This window comes from Jaculus jaculus, chromosome 4 (assembly GCF_020740685.1).
Source record: "Jaculus jaculus isolate mJacJac1 chromosome 4, mJacJac1.mat.Y.cur, whole genome shotgun sequence".
Taxonomy (NCBI): Eukaryota; Metazoa; Chordata; class Mammalia; order Rodentia; family Dipodidae; genus Jaculus; species Jaculus jaculus.
The window spans coordinates 5,708,616-5,727,705 of record NC_059105.1 but is presented as its reverse complement, the minus strand read 5'-3'; the positions used below and the strand labels follow the sequence as shown (position 1 = coordinate 5,727,705).

The 19,090-nt window shown below is 43.9% G+C and overlaps 1 protein-coding gene across 7 annotated transcripts in view; it reads left to right on the top strand.

Moving 5' to 3' along the window:
* The first annotated feature begins 4,485 nt into the window (after positions 1 to 4,485).
* Positions 4,486 to 19,090, top strand: part of Agfg1 (ArfGAP with FG repeats 1) — a 73,137-nt gene continuing 58,532 nt past the window's right edge. For all 7 annotated transcript variants that reach the window (XM_045147847.1, XM_045147846.1, XM_045147845.1 and 4 more), the window contains exon 1: positions 4,486 to 4,687. In XM_045147847.1, the coding sequence (XP_045003782.1) occupies positions 4,521 to 4,687 (167 nt within the window). In that variant the 5' untranslated portion in view covers positions 4,486 to 4,520. The remainder of the gene's footprint in view (positions 4,688 to 19,090) is intronic.

The following is a 19,090-nucleotide window of genomic DNA, read 5'->3' as shown; positions in this document are numbered from 1 at the left end:
TCAATTCTCAAGCCACACCAGATGCCAACTGTGGTCTGGTGTTCTGTTTGCAGTAGTGGGTGTCCCTGGTGCTGGATGGGAGGGGGGAGGCTGCGTGCTGTATGCAGACACACACACACACACACACACACACACACACACACACACGCTCACACACATACAAGCAAACAAATTGTTTGTTTGTTTGTTTTGAGATAGGGGTTCACTGTAGCCTAGGCTGACTTGGAATTCACTATGCAGTCTCAGGGTGGCCTCCTACCTCTGCTTCCCAAGTGTTGGGATTAAAGGCGTACTCCACCACCTACTTAACCATTTTTTTTAAAGGCAAAATGAAGTTGCTGGAAAGCATCACTAGAAGGAGGAGCTGAGACATGTCTAAATTACATTTGCATTAGGAAAGACTTCCCCACCAGCAGAGCCAGCATTTCTTAAGCTAACTTCTGCTCTGTAAATCCAGTAACCACAGGGCGGTGTTCAGTCACAGGCACGAGAAGCTGGTGCCTGGCACTCATATCAGGATTTGAATCCTAACTGCATGCCTTACCTGGTGCATTGCCTTGGCAAGACCGCCTTTCAGCGCTTCTGTTTCCTCATCTATAACACGGGATAACAATTATCTCCTGTGTTGTTGCAAGGGTTAAGGCAGTGAAAATAAATAAACTCTTGATATGTAACAAGCTATTCTTGGGCGTTTAAAAGTAGAAACTGACTTTGATCTTATATACGCTGTGAAAGAGCCAACATTCAGAAGGTCATCTTCGCTTGGAGTAAACACCAAGGACTTCATCTGAAATTCAGCTTCTTCCATGTCCATCACTTAGAAATTACCCTCCTGTCTCTTCAAAACAACAAACGAGCCACCACTCCACTATACCATCCGTCCTCGGGATTCTGGAACTTATCAGATAATGGATCACAGAGAGATGAACGCTCAGAGGGCAAACACAAGACAAAAATAGAAGCAAGCCACCGGTGGTGTGGTGGTGGTGGTAGGGAGCACATTTGCTGCTAATGAGTAATGACTGCTGGGACTTCCCTCTAGCCAGAGTGGAGCTGGGAAGTCAGTTCGCCTTCTGTTTTGATCCATCCAGCCTTCCGCATCTCAATGCTGTCATGTCTTCGTCAGCCCAGGGCCTTGCGAGAATAGAATGCCAGTGGGCCTCAGACCAGGGTGTTGTCCAACCTTAAAAAGAGTCTCCCACTGGCCAGTGATGAGATCATGTCAGCATCAAGGATGTGTAATGAATCAAAAATATCAACAGCCTTGATTTATAATGTGCTTGAAATAGTGATCACTGCTGAAGAGTAATAGTGGAGCAACATATTGTCTCAAAACGTTGAGGAGAAGAAAGGAATCAAATGTTTATCTTGTCTCAAATAGTAGATGAGAGGAAGATATGTATATTTAAATATTTTATTTTTATTTACTTATTTATTTATTTAACAGAGAAAGAGGGAGAGTGAGTGAGAGAATGGGCACACCAGGGCCTCCAGCCACTGCAAACAAACTCCAGACACGTGCGCCCCCTTGTGTATCTGGCTAATGTGGATCCTGGGGAACGAACCTGGGTCCTTTGGCCTTGCAGGCAAATGCCTTAGCTACTAAGCCATCCCTCCAGCCCGGGAAGGTATTTTTAATGCAAACATTTCAGCTAAAATGAAGTGGGAATGACAGAATTATTGTACCATATAATGCAATCCATCATGATTGAATCTAGATATTAACACTCAGAGCTGGCTAGCATCAAAGAAAGACAACCCTCATTATATGTCGTCTCCTGTTGGAAAACCAGTGAAATCGACCCCACATGCTCCAAACTGAACTAGACATGAGTGGACTAGATCCAGTCGCCAATTTGCAGAAAACAGACAGATCAGGGACATGTTCAGTGACACACCGAGAGAGGCCAGAGGAGAAAAGGACCCAATTCCTAAAATAAATGAACTGCAAAGAAGAGAAAGAAAGAGAATCCATAGCACAGAGGAGACTTTATTTATACCTATCACCTAACACAATTGCAAGGTATGGATTCAAACAAACTGTACAACTCCTTTAAAGATATTGGTCCCAGTGCTAACTTCAACAGTGGTGAGAAATTTGATGAATTTTAGTAATGATCTCTAATGTTTTAGGTGTGCTATTCATATTGTGGTTAAAGGAAAAAATTCTTATATTACAGTGCTGAGGATTGAACTCAGAGCCTACATATGACAGACAACCACTCTATCCCTGGGCTACATCCTCTGCTCTGAAAATCCTTTTTAGTGATACAAATGGAAATATTCTCAGATGAATGATATGACAGCTACAATTTGCCTCAAAAGAATAGGAAAGGGATGGCGTGATGGCTCAGAGTACTGATAAGTCAAGGTAAGGCACCATGTTAAACGTGGACCAGGGTGCTCATGGTAGTCTGATTTTCTTTTTTAACAGCTGAAAAAGTTAAAAAAGCAATCCATTGGGCAATCTGTCCCCCTCTAATACTGAAAGCACTATTATGAATTATACCACATGAATGTGAAGTCTCCCTGGGCCAATGCATCTAGTTCTAATCCTTTCCTGTGAGATCTGGAGGCCGGCTTGGCAACCAGGAAGCTACAATTCTTCTCCTGGGAACGTTCTCCATTCCAGAGCTGAGGTGTTCTAGAACTTGGCTCTCTGAGTCTCCCTGTACTCCTCTGTGAAATGAGGGCAAGGATGGTTTGTTGCACCCTTCTGACTGGCTGTTGATTCTTGTAGTGAGAGAATTCTGGCTGTTACAGTTGGGCTGGGTTGGACTCGCAGTTTCCTGATGTGAATACCTGGATTAATTTGCCCCAGCATTTCACTCTTCTGATTGGTGAAATGAAAATACCAGTCATTCCTCAAAGGAATGTTGTGAAAATCAGATGAGGTATGTCATGCAGGCATCCCAGAAACATCAAGCTCTTAGTCTCCAGCACTAGTAAAGGTATGAGTGGAGGGGTGAAGAAAATGCTCCTTAGAGTGAATACTGGACTGTTCAGCACCTAAAGGGACAGCTCAGAGCACATAGTAAACAATATACATAGCAGAGCAGTTCAAAGAGCTGGGGCTATGAAGGAAATACAAACTAGTAATTTTGAGACAGCAGCTGTCAGGGAGGTTAGCTCCAACACTAAGAAAGCTAATCTGAGACAGTCTGGCCTTGGACACAGCTGAGCCCCACGTAACCAGTGGGAAGTGGTCTATTAGGGATGATCTGGCCTTCGGTGAGTACTAGTGGTTTCTCCTCCCCTTAACCTCCCTGGGCATTTGGCAATGTCTGAGGAATTTTGGTTGCCACACCTAAAAGGGAAGAGTCCATTCTGGCATCTACATGGGCAGAGGACAGGAATGCAGTCCTCAAATCTGCAATCCACAGGACAGTTCTCACACTGAAAAGTCAACTGGTCCAGAAAGTTAAAAATGGCGAGATTGAAAACCATGCTTAGAACAGACTAGCAAGAGGAGGAGTGAGAAAGGAGCTTGCTGTTCCTGGGCGGGAGGGGCCACAACCCCAAATCCAGTATGGTTGAGCAAATGAGGAGGAGATGGAAGAGGGAGACTGGGCTAGGCTAGGCCAGATTGAGCTAGGTTTTCAGTCAGGAGACAAGGTAATTCATATGAAGCTAAGCACATACAGCCTGTCGATGAACACTGCCTATTGGTTTTTATTTTTTTGGAGCATATTTATTTATTTGAGGGATACAGAGAGGCATATAGAAACAATGGACTGGCCTGGGCCTCCAGCCACTGCAGAACTCCAGACACATGCGTCACCTGTGCATCTGGTTTATGTGGTTCCTGGGGAAATCGAGCCTGGGTCCTTTGGCTTTACAGGTAAGCGCCTTAACCTCCCCTGCCTATTATTTATTGATTATTTGTTTGTTTGTTTTGGTTTTTCAAGGTAGGGTCTCCCTTTAGCCCAGGCTGACCTGGAATTCACTCTGTAGTTTCAGGGTGGCCTCGAACTCACAGCAATCCTCCCGCCTTTGCTCCCCGAGTGCTTGGATTAAAGGCGTGCGTCCCCACGCCGGGTTTAGGTGGGTATTTTTAATTTTTTTTTTGCCCTGCCTATAATTAATCATCATCACCTTTGTGTCTGTCTCCCCTACCCTTCCCAGTTCCAACCCCAGGAGGCAGCGTGGCCGCGATGACTCCTCCAGGCCAGCAGAGGGCGCCAGCTACCGCTTGTCTTCCGGCCGCCCGAGGCGGGTCTTCTCTTGCCGTCCTGCCGGCCTCGTCTTTCCCCCAAGGAGGAGTCGGGAAGGCGGCGGCGGCGGCGGCGGCGGCGGTCCGGCGGGGCCGGTTGGTGTGGCCGGGGAGCGCGCGCTGCGCAGCGTCACGCGCCGACCGCCGGGCGGAAGCCCGAGGCCGGGTCCCGGGTCGAGAGCGGGCGGGCGGGCGCTGAGGGCGGGCGCTGAGGGCGGGCGGCGGGCGCGGCCGGCCGGCACGGCCCGTGTGCGAGCGCGGGGCCCCGGCTGCGCGGCCTCCTCCGCCGTCGCTCGGGGCCGCGGCCATGGCGGCCAGCGCGAAGCGGAAGCAGGAGGAGAAGCACCTGAAGATGCTGCGGGACATGACGGGCCTGCCGCACAACCGAAAGTGCTTCGACTGCGACCAGCGCGGCCCCACCTACGTGAACATGACGGTCGGCTCGTTCGTGTGCACCTCCTGCTCCGGCAGCCTGTGAGTGCGGCCGGGCGGGCGGGCGGGCGGGGAGCGGCGCCGGCCGCGCTGCAGCCTCGGCGGAGGGCAGCGGCCGGCGTGGGCGGGCGCGGGCGCGGGCTCGGCACCCTCGCCTCCCCCGGGCCCGCCGCGGCCGCGGCTGCGGGCAGGACCATGCGGGGCCTTTGTGTGCCCCCGAGCCCCGGGCACCTGCCGGCCTCCGCCGGGGCACAGCGCCGACCGAGGCGCCCAGCACGCGGTTTTTAGGTGCTTGTGTCGTATTGGGGTGTTACTATTTTTTTGGGGGGGGGGCTGCGGTTGTAGAGCCCCTAGGCAACTGGGGAGATGCGGCGTCCAAACGTCTCGTTGAGCGAGAGATGGGAATCCCAGGAGAAAAGTTCTAGGCGGTTAATTGCGGGAAGGGGGAGGCCGCGGAAAGCCGGAGGTTGGTTGGGTCTTGGCATGGGGGGAAGTTTTCTTGGAATTGGGTGGATGTGTGTGTGCGCGTGTGTGTTTGTGCGTGCGTGTGTGTGTGCGTGTGTGTGTGTCGGGGGGGTCCTCAGGAGTTTTTGTCATTTCCCAATATGGTGAAATTCACAATACACGAGCGAGGTGGGGGAGGCATCGGTGTTCAGAAAGAGGGAGTTGGCCGTCTGGAATTACTCAGATGGCTTGCATTTGGGCTTCTCTGCTCCATTGAAGCTCTGTTTTGATAGGATTTTTTTTTCCCCCTCTCCCCCTGTTCATTTGGAAAGTTGGCAAGTGATTTTTGGAAGTGTTGGTAACATACCCGTTTACGCTACTTATCTTGCATCCCAGTTAAGTTATGAATGAACTGGTGGTTAATGGTCCCCCAGAATCTTTTATTGTGTGAGTACTAACAAAGTGTAAAGGAAATAGGAAAACGGATTTCTTAAAGGTTGGAAAATTCAGGGCATGTCCTTTTGCCTACTATTGGCGGTTTTTATTTTAAATTTGGTGTTACTCGTTTTCCACATGGGTACCCACTAGGTTTTCTTTGTTCGGTTTAATTTTTTTGAGGCAGGGTCAGTCACACTGTAGCCCAGGCTGGCTTTGAACTCTCAGAGATCCTCCTACCTCAGCCCTCCCCAGTGCTGGGATTCTAGGCTCACTATGCCTCTTCCCCACTAGGTTTTATGTGTAGCTTTGGGGTGCGTTGGTGACAAGCAGAGGCCTTAGTACTCTCTTGACATTACATCCTAGCGGAGATGGCAGTGCATAAGGTAATAAGAAAAGGATCAAAGATAAGTGCTGTGTGGTAGAAGTGCCACTAAGGCATTTCAGATTGTGTAGTCAGGGAAACATTGAGAATTTGCAGTTAGTGGTATCTAGGAGAGGGTATATCTGCTCACTTATGAGCGAAACAAAACTAGGATGCTAAAGTCACTTAGGTTGGACAATTTTGATTCTGAAATTAGGCTAATAGCCTAACTTATGTAAAGTGAATAGGCTTTCAGTATGTGATTAAGAAATGTGTCCTGCTTCTGCTCACCACAGGTCCTTTGCATTTGGCTTCATACACATGTATGCAATTTACCGTCCAGACTTGTGACATCGTTAGGGTACAGAAAGTACCTCCCTTTCAGCAAATACATAAAGAAAGTATTTTCAAATTTCATCCTAGATTCCATGCTTTAGAAAATACTGTCCAAAGGTTCATATATTTGTGTGTGTATGTGTGAGTGTACAGGGCCTCATGTAACTGCAAATGGAGAGCTGTATGCTCGCGCCTCTTCTTTGTGGTCAGCATCACATGAGTGGCCGAACCCTGGCTGGTAGGCTTTGCAAGCAAATGCCTTTAGCCGCTGATTCATCTCCCCAGCCTCGAATTATTTTTCTTTTAATAGGATTTAATCTGTGATAGATAGACCTTCCTTTATTCAGTCTTCAGTCCACTACTGTTTATTGTTCACTTTGCGCTGTGGAGCATTGGACTTAGCCAGGCCTGTATGCAGCTGGCATTGTGCGTATCTACGCAGCTACAGCACATGGCAGCGCCTTTCTATGAGGGTTCTCTTTATGAAGTCCAGAATGGGCGATACAGAGGGGTTAATGCCCCCCCCCCAAGACAAGTCCATTTAGCTGGTCCCGTCCGTTAGTAGAAAGATGAAGTGTGATAGGTAGTTGAACCCTGCTTTTGAATTTTGGCCCCAAGCTTTATCTATATAGTATGAAAATACCCCTCAGTACTTCAGTTTGCATTTTCTTCCATAGCAAATATTTATATTTCAGATACAGATTTACTTTTGGTATTAAAGAGATGCTTGTATGTAAAATATGTCCCACAATGCCTGGTACATAGTAGGTGCCCAGTTGATGAGATGTGTTACTAACAAAAGGAGAGGGCATTTTCTGAGTTAAAAACACTGAAATGAGAAACGCTAGTATAATATATAAAAAAATCTTATCAGATTGTGTGACTATAACCTGAAACCTAACTCAATTTGACTTAAAAATATGAGGAAATTTGCTGCTTGGTAATAAGATTTTATTTTCTTCTTAAAAATATGGTTACCTCCAGCTCCTCAGGCCATGTGCTGTTTAGTTCTAGCCTTGATCAATATTTTCAGAAGTTCTGCCTGTCTGTCATAACTGACAAGTCTTGGAGTAGGTAGTCATGTGGCTACCTGGAACCAGTGCCTTTACAGGATACATCATCTACCTGACTTCATGAGCAAGGGTCTCTAGTTTCCAAATCAAAAATCTTGATTTTTGTGAAGGAAGGATGGGGTCAAATACTGCATATTGAAGGGTCAGAGCCCCTGGGGATCTCTGTCTTGGAAAAGCCATAATGCTGGAAAACAGGTCAGGAAGGATAGAACACCTATTGAGCTTAATAATATGTCTTTCTATGTAGATGACATTGTATAATTAAGAGAAGACAAAGCCAGATTCTTGACATTGTCATGAGCTTGTGACCTAGTATGATGATAAGCAAGTCCACCATGTGCAGGTTGACCTGGATTCATTCCCTTGGCTTCATTTTTAAATTTGTGATCAGAATTTACAGTTTAGTTCTGGGGTTGTTAAGAGAATTGAAATAGCAGTGTGTGGACTGTGTTTACTTATCAAAAACGTACTGTGCTTGAGGACTGAGTGACTAAGGGTGAAAAACAAGCTAGGGTATGGTAGCTGCTGTTGCTTGACTCACATGGTAAAATACCACTGTAGAGTAAGTAAGTAGTGTTTACTGTCATAAGTTCTGAATTTTACAGTGGTCACCTGCCTTTTATCATTTGTTTGGCAGTAGCTGTGTTTAAATTAAGCTGCCATCTTCTTACTAGTTAATATTGCTAGATTCATACCTAATCCCTGCTGTCATGCCCTCCCCCAGGTTGCTGTCATGTGCTTGGATATGCTGAGGTACATAACTGCCATTGCTGAATTCTAATGGTGAAACCTGAGATTTTCGCTTAGGTGCAGTTTAAATATTTGTTGCTAAGGCACACAAGATGTATTCTAATTAGTTTCTTGGTATTCTTCAGGTTCTGTTTTTGTAGAATACTTACGATCAGGCACTCTAAATCATTTAAATCATAGCTAAAAGTAAAATTTTGTCTTCATGAGACTGGATGTGTAGCGCAGAGGTAGGGTTTCTGACCTGGCACAGCATGAGGCTTGGGTTTCATCCAGGACTGGGGAAAGGAATTACCTTTTTTTTTTAAATTTTTTTTTCTTTTATTTTTATTTATTTATTTGAGAACAACAGACAGAGAAAGAGGCAGAGAGAGAGAGAGAATGGGCGCGCCAGGGCCTCCAGCCACTGTCAACGAACTCCAGACATGCGCCCCCTTGTGTATGTGGCTAATGTGGGTCCTGGGAAATTGAGCCTCGAACTGGGGTCCTTAGGCTTCATAGGCAAGCGCTTAACCTCTAAGCCATTTCTCTAGCCCAGAATTACCTTTTTTAAAACAAACGAACAAACAAACTGTACATTTAAATTAATTATTTGATTTACTTTTTTTTTTTTTTTTGATACAGGGCCTAACCAGGCCCCAGTCTGGCCTTGAACTCACTGTGTAGCCAATAATGACCTTGGACGTCTGATGAACTCCTACCCTCACCTCTCCAGCTACAGGCATGTGCTACCATGTCTAATTTATGCTATAATGAGGATTGAACCTCGAGTTTGTGCATCCCTAGTCCCTTTTTTGTGTTTTGTTAAAGACAGGGTTCCATGTAATACAGGCTGGCTTTGAATTCACTGTGAACCTGAGGGTATCCTTAAATTGACGATTCTCCTGCCTCTACTTCCTTAGTGCTATTATAGATATGTGCCAGAACACTCCTAAAAACAGGCAGACAGACTGGTATAATTTCTGGCATATATACTTATTTAATTTATGATAATCTCTCGTGTAGCTGAAGCTGTCTGTGTCTGATTTTTCTGCCTCCTGGTGCTGGGATTACTGGCATGTGCCACCATGCTCAGTTTACTGAACTCAGGGCTTCATGCAAGCTAAGCAGGCATTCACATCCCCAGCCCTGCCCATGATTTTTGACACAAGATAATTATAAACACTTTGGTCTCTAGTTTCAAAGCAGTTAAAGTACAGTTTGTTTAGATTATATTTATGTTATAGTTTTAAATACTACCAGTGAACTGGGCTATAAATGAAAATACTTTAAATATTGTCTTAAGGAATTTGCTGACTTCTGGCTTCCACTTTGAAAGCTATTGTCTCTGTGCACCCCGGTAGCTGTAGCATCTGTTGGGAAGCGCGCTGGTCTCTCTATCTGACAGTTTCAATCTTGTCTTTGCACATTTTCTGTGGAGCTCCAGGATGAGGCATCTTTACCTTTCCAGTTTTTCTCTAGTGTACATTTTCCATTCAGCTAGTCAAAGTAATGATGGTCTAGGGACCGTGGTGTGGATTTCTTCAGTCTATAAAAAGACAAATTTCAAAACATTTGAGTTTGTTAACAGGTTCCTATGGCATGCTTTATAACCTCACTTTGGAGAACTATTACTCCAGATTCCCAAGTTAACATGAACCAAATGATGTTCTTTAGATTTATGTTGCTGACGGATATTTATTTGAATTTTCAGAATATAGGAGAGGAGGAGGTCAAAAACTACACATTCCAGTCATCATGGTTGCTTATTCTTGGGGGTACCAGAAGGACCTCGAGCACACTCCAAGGATTACGATGAAGGTCAAGAGATCTGAGCTCTATGAAAGGAACTTTTGCAGAGTCAGAACCACCACTGTCTTAAGGAAATTGGGTGGGAGTGCTACACACGTGACCCTGTCTGTGGGCATTTCGAGGTTTCTTCTGTAGTTTAGGGGAAGAGACAGGGCTGCGTGTTGCAGTTACAGAGAATCATGCTGTAAAAAGGAAAAGAATTTTCCTTTTAGTGGTCAGATTCTAAAGCATTTTTATCTATTTTTTGTTAAGTTTCATAAGCCCTTTGGTGGATAAAGTATGAAAATCAGTAGTCTAAGGTGGAAAAAAAGGAAACTTTTCCATTTTCTTTTCAAACTTTTTTTTTGTTTTGTTTTGTTTATTGTTTTTCAAGGTAGGGTCTCACTTTGACCCAGGCTAACCTGGAATTCACTATGTATTCTCAGGGTGGCCTCGAACTCATGGTGATGCTCCTATCTCTGCCTCCCGAGTGCTGGGATTAAAGGCGTGCGCCACCACGCCCGGCTTTTCAAGCTTAATCTTGTTTATTCTTACTTGAAACACTTCTGTTTCGAGAAGATGACTAGTACGAAGTAACGAGGCTGTAGTTTTGGTTTTTTTTTACAGTGTCATGTGTCCTATTGCTCTTTCATTTTACTTCCTTGAGCCAGGGTCTCCCTCTGGACAGCGGCTTGCTTTTCATTAGCCTGGCTGACCATTGAACTCTGTCTGCCTTAGAACTGGGATTAAAGGTCTGCGCGGCTACACCTGGCTTTTTCCAAGGACACTGGATCAAATTCAGGTCTTTGGTTCTTGCACAGCAAGCACTCTAACCACTGAGCCAGCTGTCCAGTCTGAAGCTGTGAGACTTGTCGAAGTTCCTCAATTAGAGGGACATTTGTTCTCTAAGGAAGATAACCTGTAAGTATATGCCGGCTAATTCTGATTTTGAAGAGCAAAAAGTTTACTTCTCGTTTGGTTTATTTTACCTTTTTCATTTAAATCCAATTTTAGTTGTCACTTAAAGAATACTGTGTATAATTTAAAAAAGTAAGGCCATGACAGATGGCATACACTTCTTCCTAGTTTTTTGTTTTTTTTTTTACTTTTTTTTTTAAAATTAATTTATTTATTTGAGAGCGACAGACACAGAGAGAAAGACAGATAGAGGGAGAGAGAGAGAATGGGCGCGCCAGGGCTTCCAGCCTCTGCAAACGAACTCCAGACGCGTGCGCCCCCTTGTGCATCTGGCTAACGTGGGACCTGGGGAACCGAGTCCTTAGGCTTCACAGGCAAGCGCTTAACCGCTAAGCCATCTCTCCAGCCCTCTTCCTAGTTTTGATTACCAAAGAAAGTGACAGGAGCTCTTTAGGCTGTTCCCTCCTTCCATATTTATTGCATTTTTATTGTTTTTAAGATAATACCCCCTGCTTTGAGTTTTCAGATTCGGCACCTATGGATTTTTGTGTTGTGGGAGCAATGGCCTCCTGCTTTCTCTCCCCGCCATCCTCTGCCCTGTCTCCAATTGCTCAGCATTGCGCTTGCTCGTTACTGTTTCCATTCCTCCCAGCACGGTGAGATGTGTCAGGTACTTGATACATGGATTCTGCTTCTGGCTTTGCTGCTTTCCAGGCTTCTGCACAGCTGTCATCCAGAGGGTGTTAGCTTTCATCCTGGGGATTCCTGGACCCTGCCGGGATCTCCACTGTTCAGAGGTGAATGGAGCTAAATGGCTGGACGTGTGTCATTCTGCCCTTGTTTTAACAGTTACCTGTGTTCACAAAGATGAAAATACTTTACTCTTGGAACTTGAAACTATTTTTGGAACTTAAAAAAACACATTTGTATTTATTTATTTGCAGGGAGGGTGGGAGAGGGGGGAGAGAAAATGAATGAAAATGAGTGAGTACAATGGCATGTGCCACTTTGTGCATCTGGCTTTGTGTGGGCAACAGGGGATCTGTCCTGGGCCACGAGGCTGTCTAAACAAGCTCCTTTAATTGCTGAGTCATTTCTCCAGTCCCATCTGTAACTCTTAGACACCGGTTTAGTTGCCTTTAAGCTCAGTGCTGCTGTTGAGAAATCTGATGTTACTCTCCTCACACTGACTCATTGTGACACATTGCTTTCTTCTTGGGGAATATTTATAATATGTTATCTCTGCCTTTCTGAATTTACTTTGAAGTATTTACTGCTATGGCATAGGTCTTTTGTTTAGTGTGATAGATCATTTTTTGAAATGCAGAATTATTTGTTGACCACTGTTCACCATTATTTACAATTAAACAGTGTACAGTAGGACAACTTTCTGATACTACAGTTATTTTCCTGGCTTCTGCTGAACCAGTATCTCAAATATTGAAAGACGGCCGACATGAGGAAATGGAGTTGGGTGAGGACCGCACATGAGGGCGGTTGTTGACCTCACCATGCTTGTGCAGCTTTGCAGCAGCGCCCAACACCACCACCATCCTTCACTGTGTGGTGACATTTCCACACGTCATCTTGGGTATGCATGAACGCAGATGTTAGCCTTAAAACTTCACTAATTAGAACTAACCAGCATTTGTCTGTTTTCCTTATCTGGGTGGGGAGCTGGCAGTGATAAAATTTTTTTCAGGAATTTTGCAAATACACTGTTGCATTTACAATGATAGAGATGTGAATTCTGTTGTAGCTGCTTTTAAAGTATTTAACCTACACCACCCTGTTAAGTACAAGATTATTTAATTTGAAAGGTTATGGCTTCAGAAAAGTTTTTAGATATACCCGAAAGTGATTTTTTTGGGCTGTTCACAATAATGGAATCTCATGATCATCTGTTATCACCTGTGGTTTTGTATGGGTAAATTTTTAAAATACCACATTCATAGGCATTTTATGTATATACACATCGGCCAGCAAAACCCCCCAGAATATCCTTTTGCATACCAGTTAAAAATAAGTTCTGATTGACTGATGACTGGGAAAAATTTCCTCGGTATTTAGAAAAAGCTGGTCTTCAGTGCAGAAGAGATAAGTCGGCATCAAATACTGTTTTGTTAAAGGCGGAAGCTCAGAGTAGCCAGTGCTCTTATGCAAAACAGGTATTTCCAACAGCTTGTCAAGTCTTTCAGAACCAATATACAAAACTAGATTTTATTAGAATATGGTTCTTTTAACATTAGTAATTCAAAACCCAAGACCCATGTATTATGTGTATATATAGATATAAGCCCAGATGCAGACAGTGGCTGAGCTTCACCTCTGGACCAGAAGGAGCATCTCTTCAGATTCACCCCTTGTCAGCACCAAATTGGCTCATCTGGGACTTCCATTCATAAGAAATGCTGGTTCTCTGCCACTGTCTGGTTCTCTTTGTTCACTCAGGATGCAGACCTTGCAGCATCTCTTTCTGTCTTAGTCCCTGTCTCTCTTGAGGCATGGTCTCACTTCAGCCTCGGTTGACCTCAGATTCATGGTAATCCTTTGACTTCAGTTCCCCACCCCACCCTTAGGATTCTACTTGTAAGCTACCACGTCTGCCTAATAGCATCTTTTGTCTTTGATTTGTTGTCAGATGAAGATTTTCTTTGTATTTTTTTTTGTTTTGTTTTGTTGTTGTTTGTTTGATTTTCAAGTTAGGGTCTCCCTTTAGCCCAGGCTGACTTGGAATTTACTCTGTAGTCCTAGGTTGGCCTGAACCCACAGCAATCCTACCTCTGCCTCCCATGTGCTGGCATTAAAGGCAAGTACACCAGCTTCTTTCTTTTTTTTAAAAAATATTTTTATTATTTTCAAGCAGAGACAGACAGACACACTGAGGGGGGGGGAGAGGGAGAGGGGGGATATTGATGGGGCACACCAGGGCCTCTAGCCACTGCAAATTGAACTCCAGATGCATGTGACTCTGTTCATTTGCCTTTACATAGGTGTTGGAGAATCAAACTCAGGTTGTCAGGCTTTGCAGGCATGGGTCTTAATTGGCCTCAAGATTTTCTTTGTGTGCTGTCTCTTCCTTTGCAGCTTCAGTTAGTGGACACTGGGTGTTCTTCCGACTCATGAGTGTTGTCAGCACCTGGACATCTTCTGTCTCACAAGATACTTCACCTTTCTGCTCACTACATAGTGACCCACTTTTTCTACCACAAGTTCTTTTGCTTTTTTAGCTTTCTTACTCTCCATTCAACTTTTTTTCTAGTTTTTTTCTTATTTTTGTAGTGTAGTTTTGTTGGAGGCCATTGTGTGTGCATGTGTGTGCCTGTGCTGTGGAGGCCAGAGGTCAATGCTGGTGTTTTCTCAGTTGCTCACCACCTTATTCTGATGAGAATAGAGTCTCTTGAACCTTGAACCCACCAATTCAGCTAGACCAGCTAGTCAGCAGGCGCCACCGATCCTCTTGACGGCGTTTCTTGTGCCAGGCCCTCAGCCATGCACTGCCACACGTGGCATGGGTGCTGGCGTCTGAACTGAGGGCCTAAGTGTAACGACTGACCTTTCTCCAGCCCCTGGGGACCATGCTTTCATTATAGACTTGAAGAGCTCACCACCTGAGAGACTCTTGGTGTCTGCTAGTGCAGCATCTCACTTTTTCTTCCCACTTCAGAGATAATTGCTGGCATCTTTTTGGGTAAAGAAAAAGCCTGGCATCCATTGTCATGGGAGCTAAGTTGAGGTAGTTGATTGGGGACAAAGAATCTGTTATTCAGTATGCATAGTCCTAGATAATCCCCCCCCCCTTTAAGGTAGGGTCGCATCTGTTCCTAGGCTGCCCTTGAACTCATGGTGATCATCCTGTGTCTGCCTCCTGAGTGCTGGGATTAAAAGCTTGTGACACCATGCCCAGCTTAATTTCCCCTGGAACCCTTCAACAATTTAATCCTTCTTGAATAGTGCAAGCCTTCACACTGAAGGAATATGGAGGAGACAAAATAAATAAATAAAATTTGAAGAAATAAACACAATGAATGTCCTAGCTCCCAAAGCACAAGTTGTAACACCAAACACGTGACATGATAAACCAAGGCAACTCTAAGTCAGTCCACAGCAGTGAAGGGGAATTGAGGCAGTCCCAGAAACAGAACTTAAAACATAATGGAAGAAAAAAACTACTTTTTTTCTTTTTCAAACCGGGTCTCAATGTTGTTCAGGTTGACCTGGAGTGGTCCTACCTCAGCCTACCAGAGTGCTGGAATTAAAGGCATGCGCCATCATGCCCAGCAAAAATGAGAGAACACAAACGCTGGAGGAAAGGGGGCAGGGCGGTGACATAGCATACCTGGACTTGGTAGGCTAGTTGCTGTGTTGGAACAGAGTGTGATGGTTTCTGACCCATCCTAAGTCTTCCATCTGCACCAGGGCTCTTTGAGATCATGGGGTGAGTACCAGTACCTCCATTGGATCTCACTGTGAGGAACTTCTGTTTTTGGCTTTCCCTGCAGTTAGCTCTTATTGGCATGTCCACTCCTGTTTGTCCCTTCTCTACCCACTCCCTCCTCCCTCTCCCCTTCTTCCCCCTTCTCCCACCCCCCGTCCGTCCCCCTCCCTCCCTCCCTCCCTCCCTCCCTCCCTCCCTCCTGGGATCTTGAACACCTGGGCTCAGTTGATCTGCTTCAACCTCTAGAAGTTGGGGCAATAGGCCCTTCCTTGGTATATTTACATGTGTTTGTTTTGTTTTGTTTTGTTTTGTTTTTCAAGGTAGGGTATCACTTTAGCTCAAGCTGACTTGGAATTCACTATGTAGTCTCAGGGTGGCCTAGAACTCACAGATAGCAATCTTCCTATCTCTGCCTCCCAATTGCGGAGATTAAAGGCGTGCACCACCAGCCTGGCTCATATTTACTTTTTAGCTTCCAAAATTTGCTGTGAAAGACCTGCAGTGTATTTGTGTGCTTTTCTATTTCTTTGTCTCTTATAGGATAATATCCTCTCAGTCCTTTGCTGACTTTCAGTGGGTGTTGTGAGTATAGAGAACACGGTTTTGATTTTGTTGAGCAGGGTTATTAACTTCTGTTTGTTCTCCAGAATTGTTTTCTAGATGCTTGCCTCCATGTTACCTAATAGTGTGGTAGGTGTGGCATTTTGAAAACCCTCAAATAACAATTGTGGCTTATTTTATGTTTATATATGTATTACAGTTTCCTTTGGATAGTTTAATCTTTTGGACAATTCATTGCCTATCATATCTTGAAGCCCACAGTTTTTTTCTCAATTTTTATTAACATTTTCCAAGATTATAAAAAGTATTCCATGGCAATACCCCCCCCCCACTTTCCCCTTTGAAATTCCATTCTCCATCATATCTCCTCCCCATCTCAATCAGTCTCTCTTTTTTTTAAAATTTATTTATTTATTTGAGAGCGACAGACACAGAGAGAAAGACAGATAGAGGGAGAGAGAGAGAGAACGGGTGCGCCAGGTCTTCCAGCCTCTGCAAACGAACTCCAGACGCGTGCGCCCCCTTGTGCATCTAGCTAACGTGAGACCTGGGGAACCGAGCCTCGAACTGGGGTCCTTAGGCTTCATAGGCAAGCGCTTAACCGCTAAGCCATCTCTCCAGCCCTCTCTTTTATTTTGATGTCATGGTCTTTTCCTCCTGTAATGATGGTCTTGTGTAGGTAGTGTCAGGCACTATGAGGTCATGGATATTGAGGCCATTTTATGTCTGGAGGGATCACGTACAGACTCCTTCCTTTGAAGCCCATAGGTTTTAGAAGAGAAATAAAAAGACATCTTTTATCTGTTCTAGGTTCTAAATCTGTAATTTTTGTTATGTGAGATGTGTAATATTTTTAGTAAACGATGAGGATTGGAATAGAGCTAAATGGCAAGTTAACTATTACTTTTGCTAGTAGTATTAGAAACCACATACATTTCCATAGCCAATTAAAATATTTTAACCAGCTTCTCCCCCAGTAGAATAAAAACAATAAAATTAATTGAATAAGCTTTCTTTTTATGTAGCTCAGATTGCAAGAGTGAAGCACCGTTAAGCCTGCATATTGGTGGACATGCAGCATGAGTCACACCATCTGGTTGCAGTCACACCTGGGCGGTGGTCTTTAAAACTAAAACTCCTGGGGATCTGGCCATGACTTAATCATACGACAGAAGCACATTGGGCTGCATGAGTAGGTTACTTTGGAATTTAAAATTATTTAACCGGCAGATATGCTTTCTGAACATCAATATGGCTGCTCCTAAGTGAGTCAAGCATTTTTTTTTGCTCGGGATAGGAGATCTAAATGTGTATTTTAGGATATGGAAAGGGTGGTGCTTCAGTATTGGCCCTGAGAAAAGAGTATGGTTTACTTGCCCAATACTTTCATCAAATAGTATGACTAATGTAATATATAATCATGTATCTGTTATATATCATGCATTTCATGTAATAATATATAATAAGTAGTAATATAATTATTAATATAATTACAGTTAATATAATATAGTAATATAATTACTAATATAATTATAATGTGTTTTGCACACATTAAATTCATAGATAGCTAGGCTAGGGTTAGCCATAAAGAGAAAGGGCATCTGTTTCCAGGAATACATGTTAAAGGTAACATTTCAGCTTTGATCTATTTGAGAGGTGGAGAAGGTGATCTGTTAGAGGGTATGCAGACACATTTTGTAGGCCCAGCACCTGGGAGATGGAAACAGGAGGGTCAGGAGTTCAAGGCTCACTTCTTCTACATAATGATTTGGAGGCCTGCTTGGGCTACATGAGATCCTGTCTCAAACTTTTATTTTTTTGGTTTTTTGATGTAGGGTCTCAGTCTAGCCCAGGCTGACCTGGAATTCACTATGAAGTCTCAGGGTGGCCTCAAACTCACAGCGATCCTCCTACTTCTGCCTCCTGAGTGCTGGGATTAAAGGCGTGTGCCACCACACCTGGCTCAATTATTTTATATAAAGTATTTTTTGTGTACAGTTTCAAGAATCTGAAGTTTTATGCATTCATGTAACTACCAGTGTGGTAGTATGCACCCTGGAGATTTGTGAGACATTTTGATTTATTATTTTTTTTTCTGGGTTTTTTTTTTTTTTTTTTTTTTTTTTGGTTTTTCGAGGTAGAGTTTCACTCCAGCTCAGGCTGACCTGGAACTTAATCTCAGGGTGGCCTCGAACTCAGGGCAATCCTCCTACCTCTACCTCCCAAGTGCTGGGATTAAAGGTGTGTACCATGCCTGGCTTTGGCGCTGTCTGTTTTTCTTCAGGCCTTGGCTCTACATCTGTACTTTTGTCTTTTCTGAGAATGTCCCTTTAGTGGAACCAACTTTTCCAAGTTGTTTGCTTTCACTCAGCATAGCTGTCATTAATCTTAGTTGCTATATTTTAACCGTTTGTGCCTACTTACTTCAGAGCAGTATTCCCTTGCTTATTTTATCCATTCCCCATTTGAGAAGCAACTGGCCTATTTCTAGATTTTGATACATATGAATAGAACAGCTTTAAATATCAATATACAAATTTTGGGGTAAATACAGATTAATATTTCATTTGAGTAAATGCTTAGAATGAAATACTAGATTATATTGGGGGTTTATGCTTAATTTTATGAAAACATAGACAGTTTATTTTTTTGTTTGGTTTTGACTTAACTTTTCTAGTGGGTTGGAAGCTGCAAATCTCACATTTTATAATCACTGTTGAAGCAGTACTGTTCATAATAACATTGTAGGATCAACACTAGTTTAATTTTGTAATACATGGGCCTCATAAATACAAAGTGCTTTCACAAGAATTATGGTTGGCAAACATGTTAGTTTTTGGTTTTTCAAGGTAGGGCCTCTCACTAGCTCAGGCTGCCCTGGAATTCACTAATGTAGTCTCAGGGTGGCCTTGAACCCTTGGTGATCCTTCTACCTCTGCCTTCCAAATACTGGCGCCACCACGCCTGGCCCATGTTGGTTTTTTATACCTTAAAGAATTGGTATTGCTGTAATAGGATATTACTTTAGATTTGCCTGTGTGTTTGCCAGTGACTGGTCTCTTCCTTGCATACAAGATCTTTTTTTTTTTTTTTTTTTGGTTTTTCAAGGTGGGGTCTCACTCTGGTCCAGGCTGACCTGGAATTAACTACGTAGTCTCAGGGTGGCCTTGAACTCATGGCAATCCTCCTACCTCTGCCTCCCGAGTGCTGGGATTAAAGGCGTGTGCCACCACACCTGGCTTAAGATCTTCTGGAGGCCTTTTCTCTTGAATCTGAATTTTTTACCATTTTATCTCATACTTCAAAAATAGCTTACTTAGCTGATTCACAACACACACTTGAAGATAATATTCTCATGT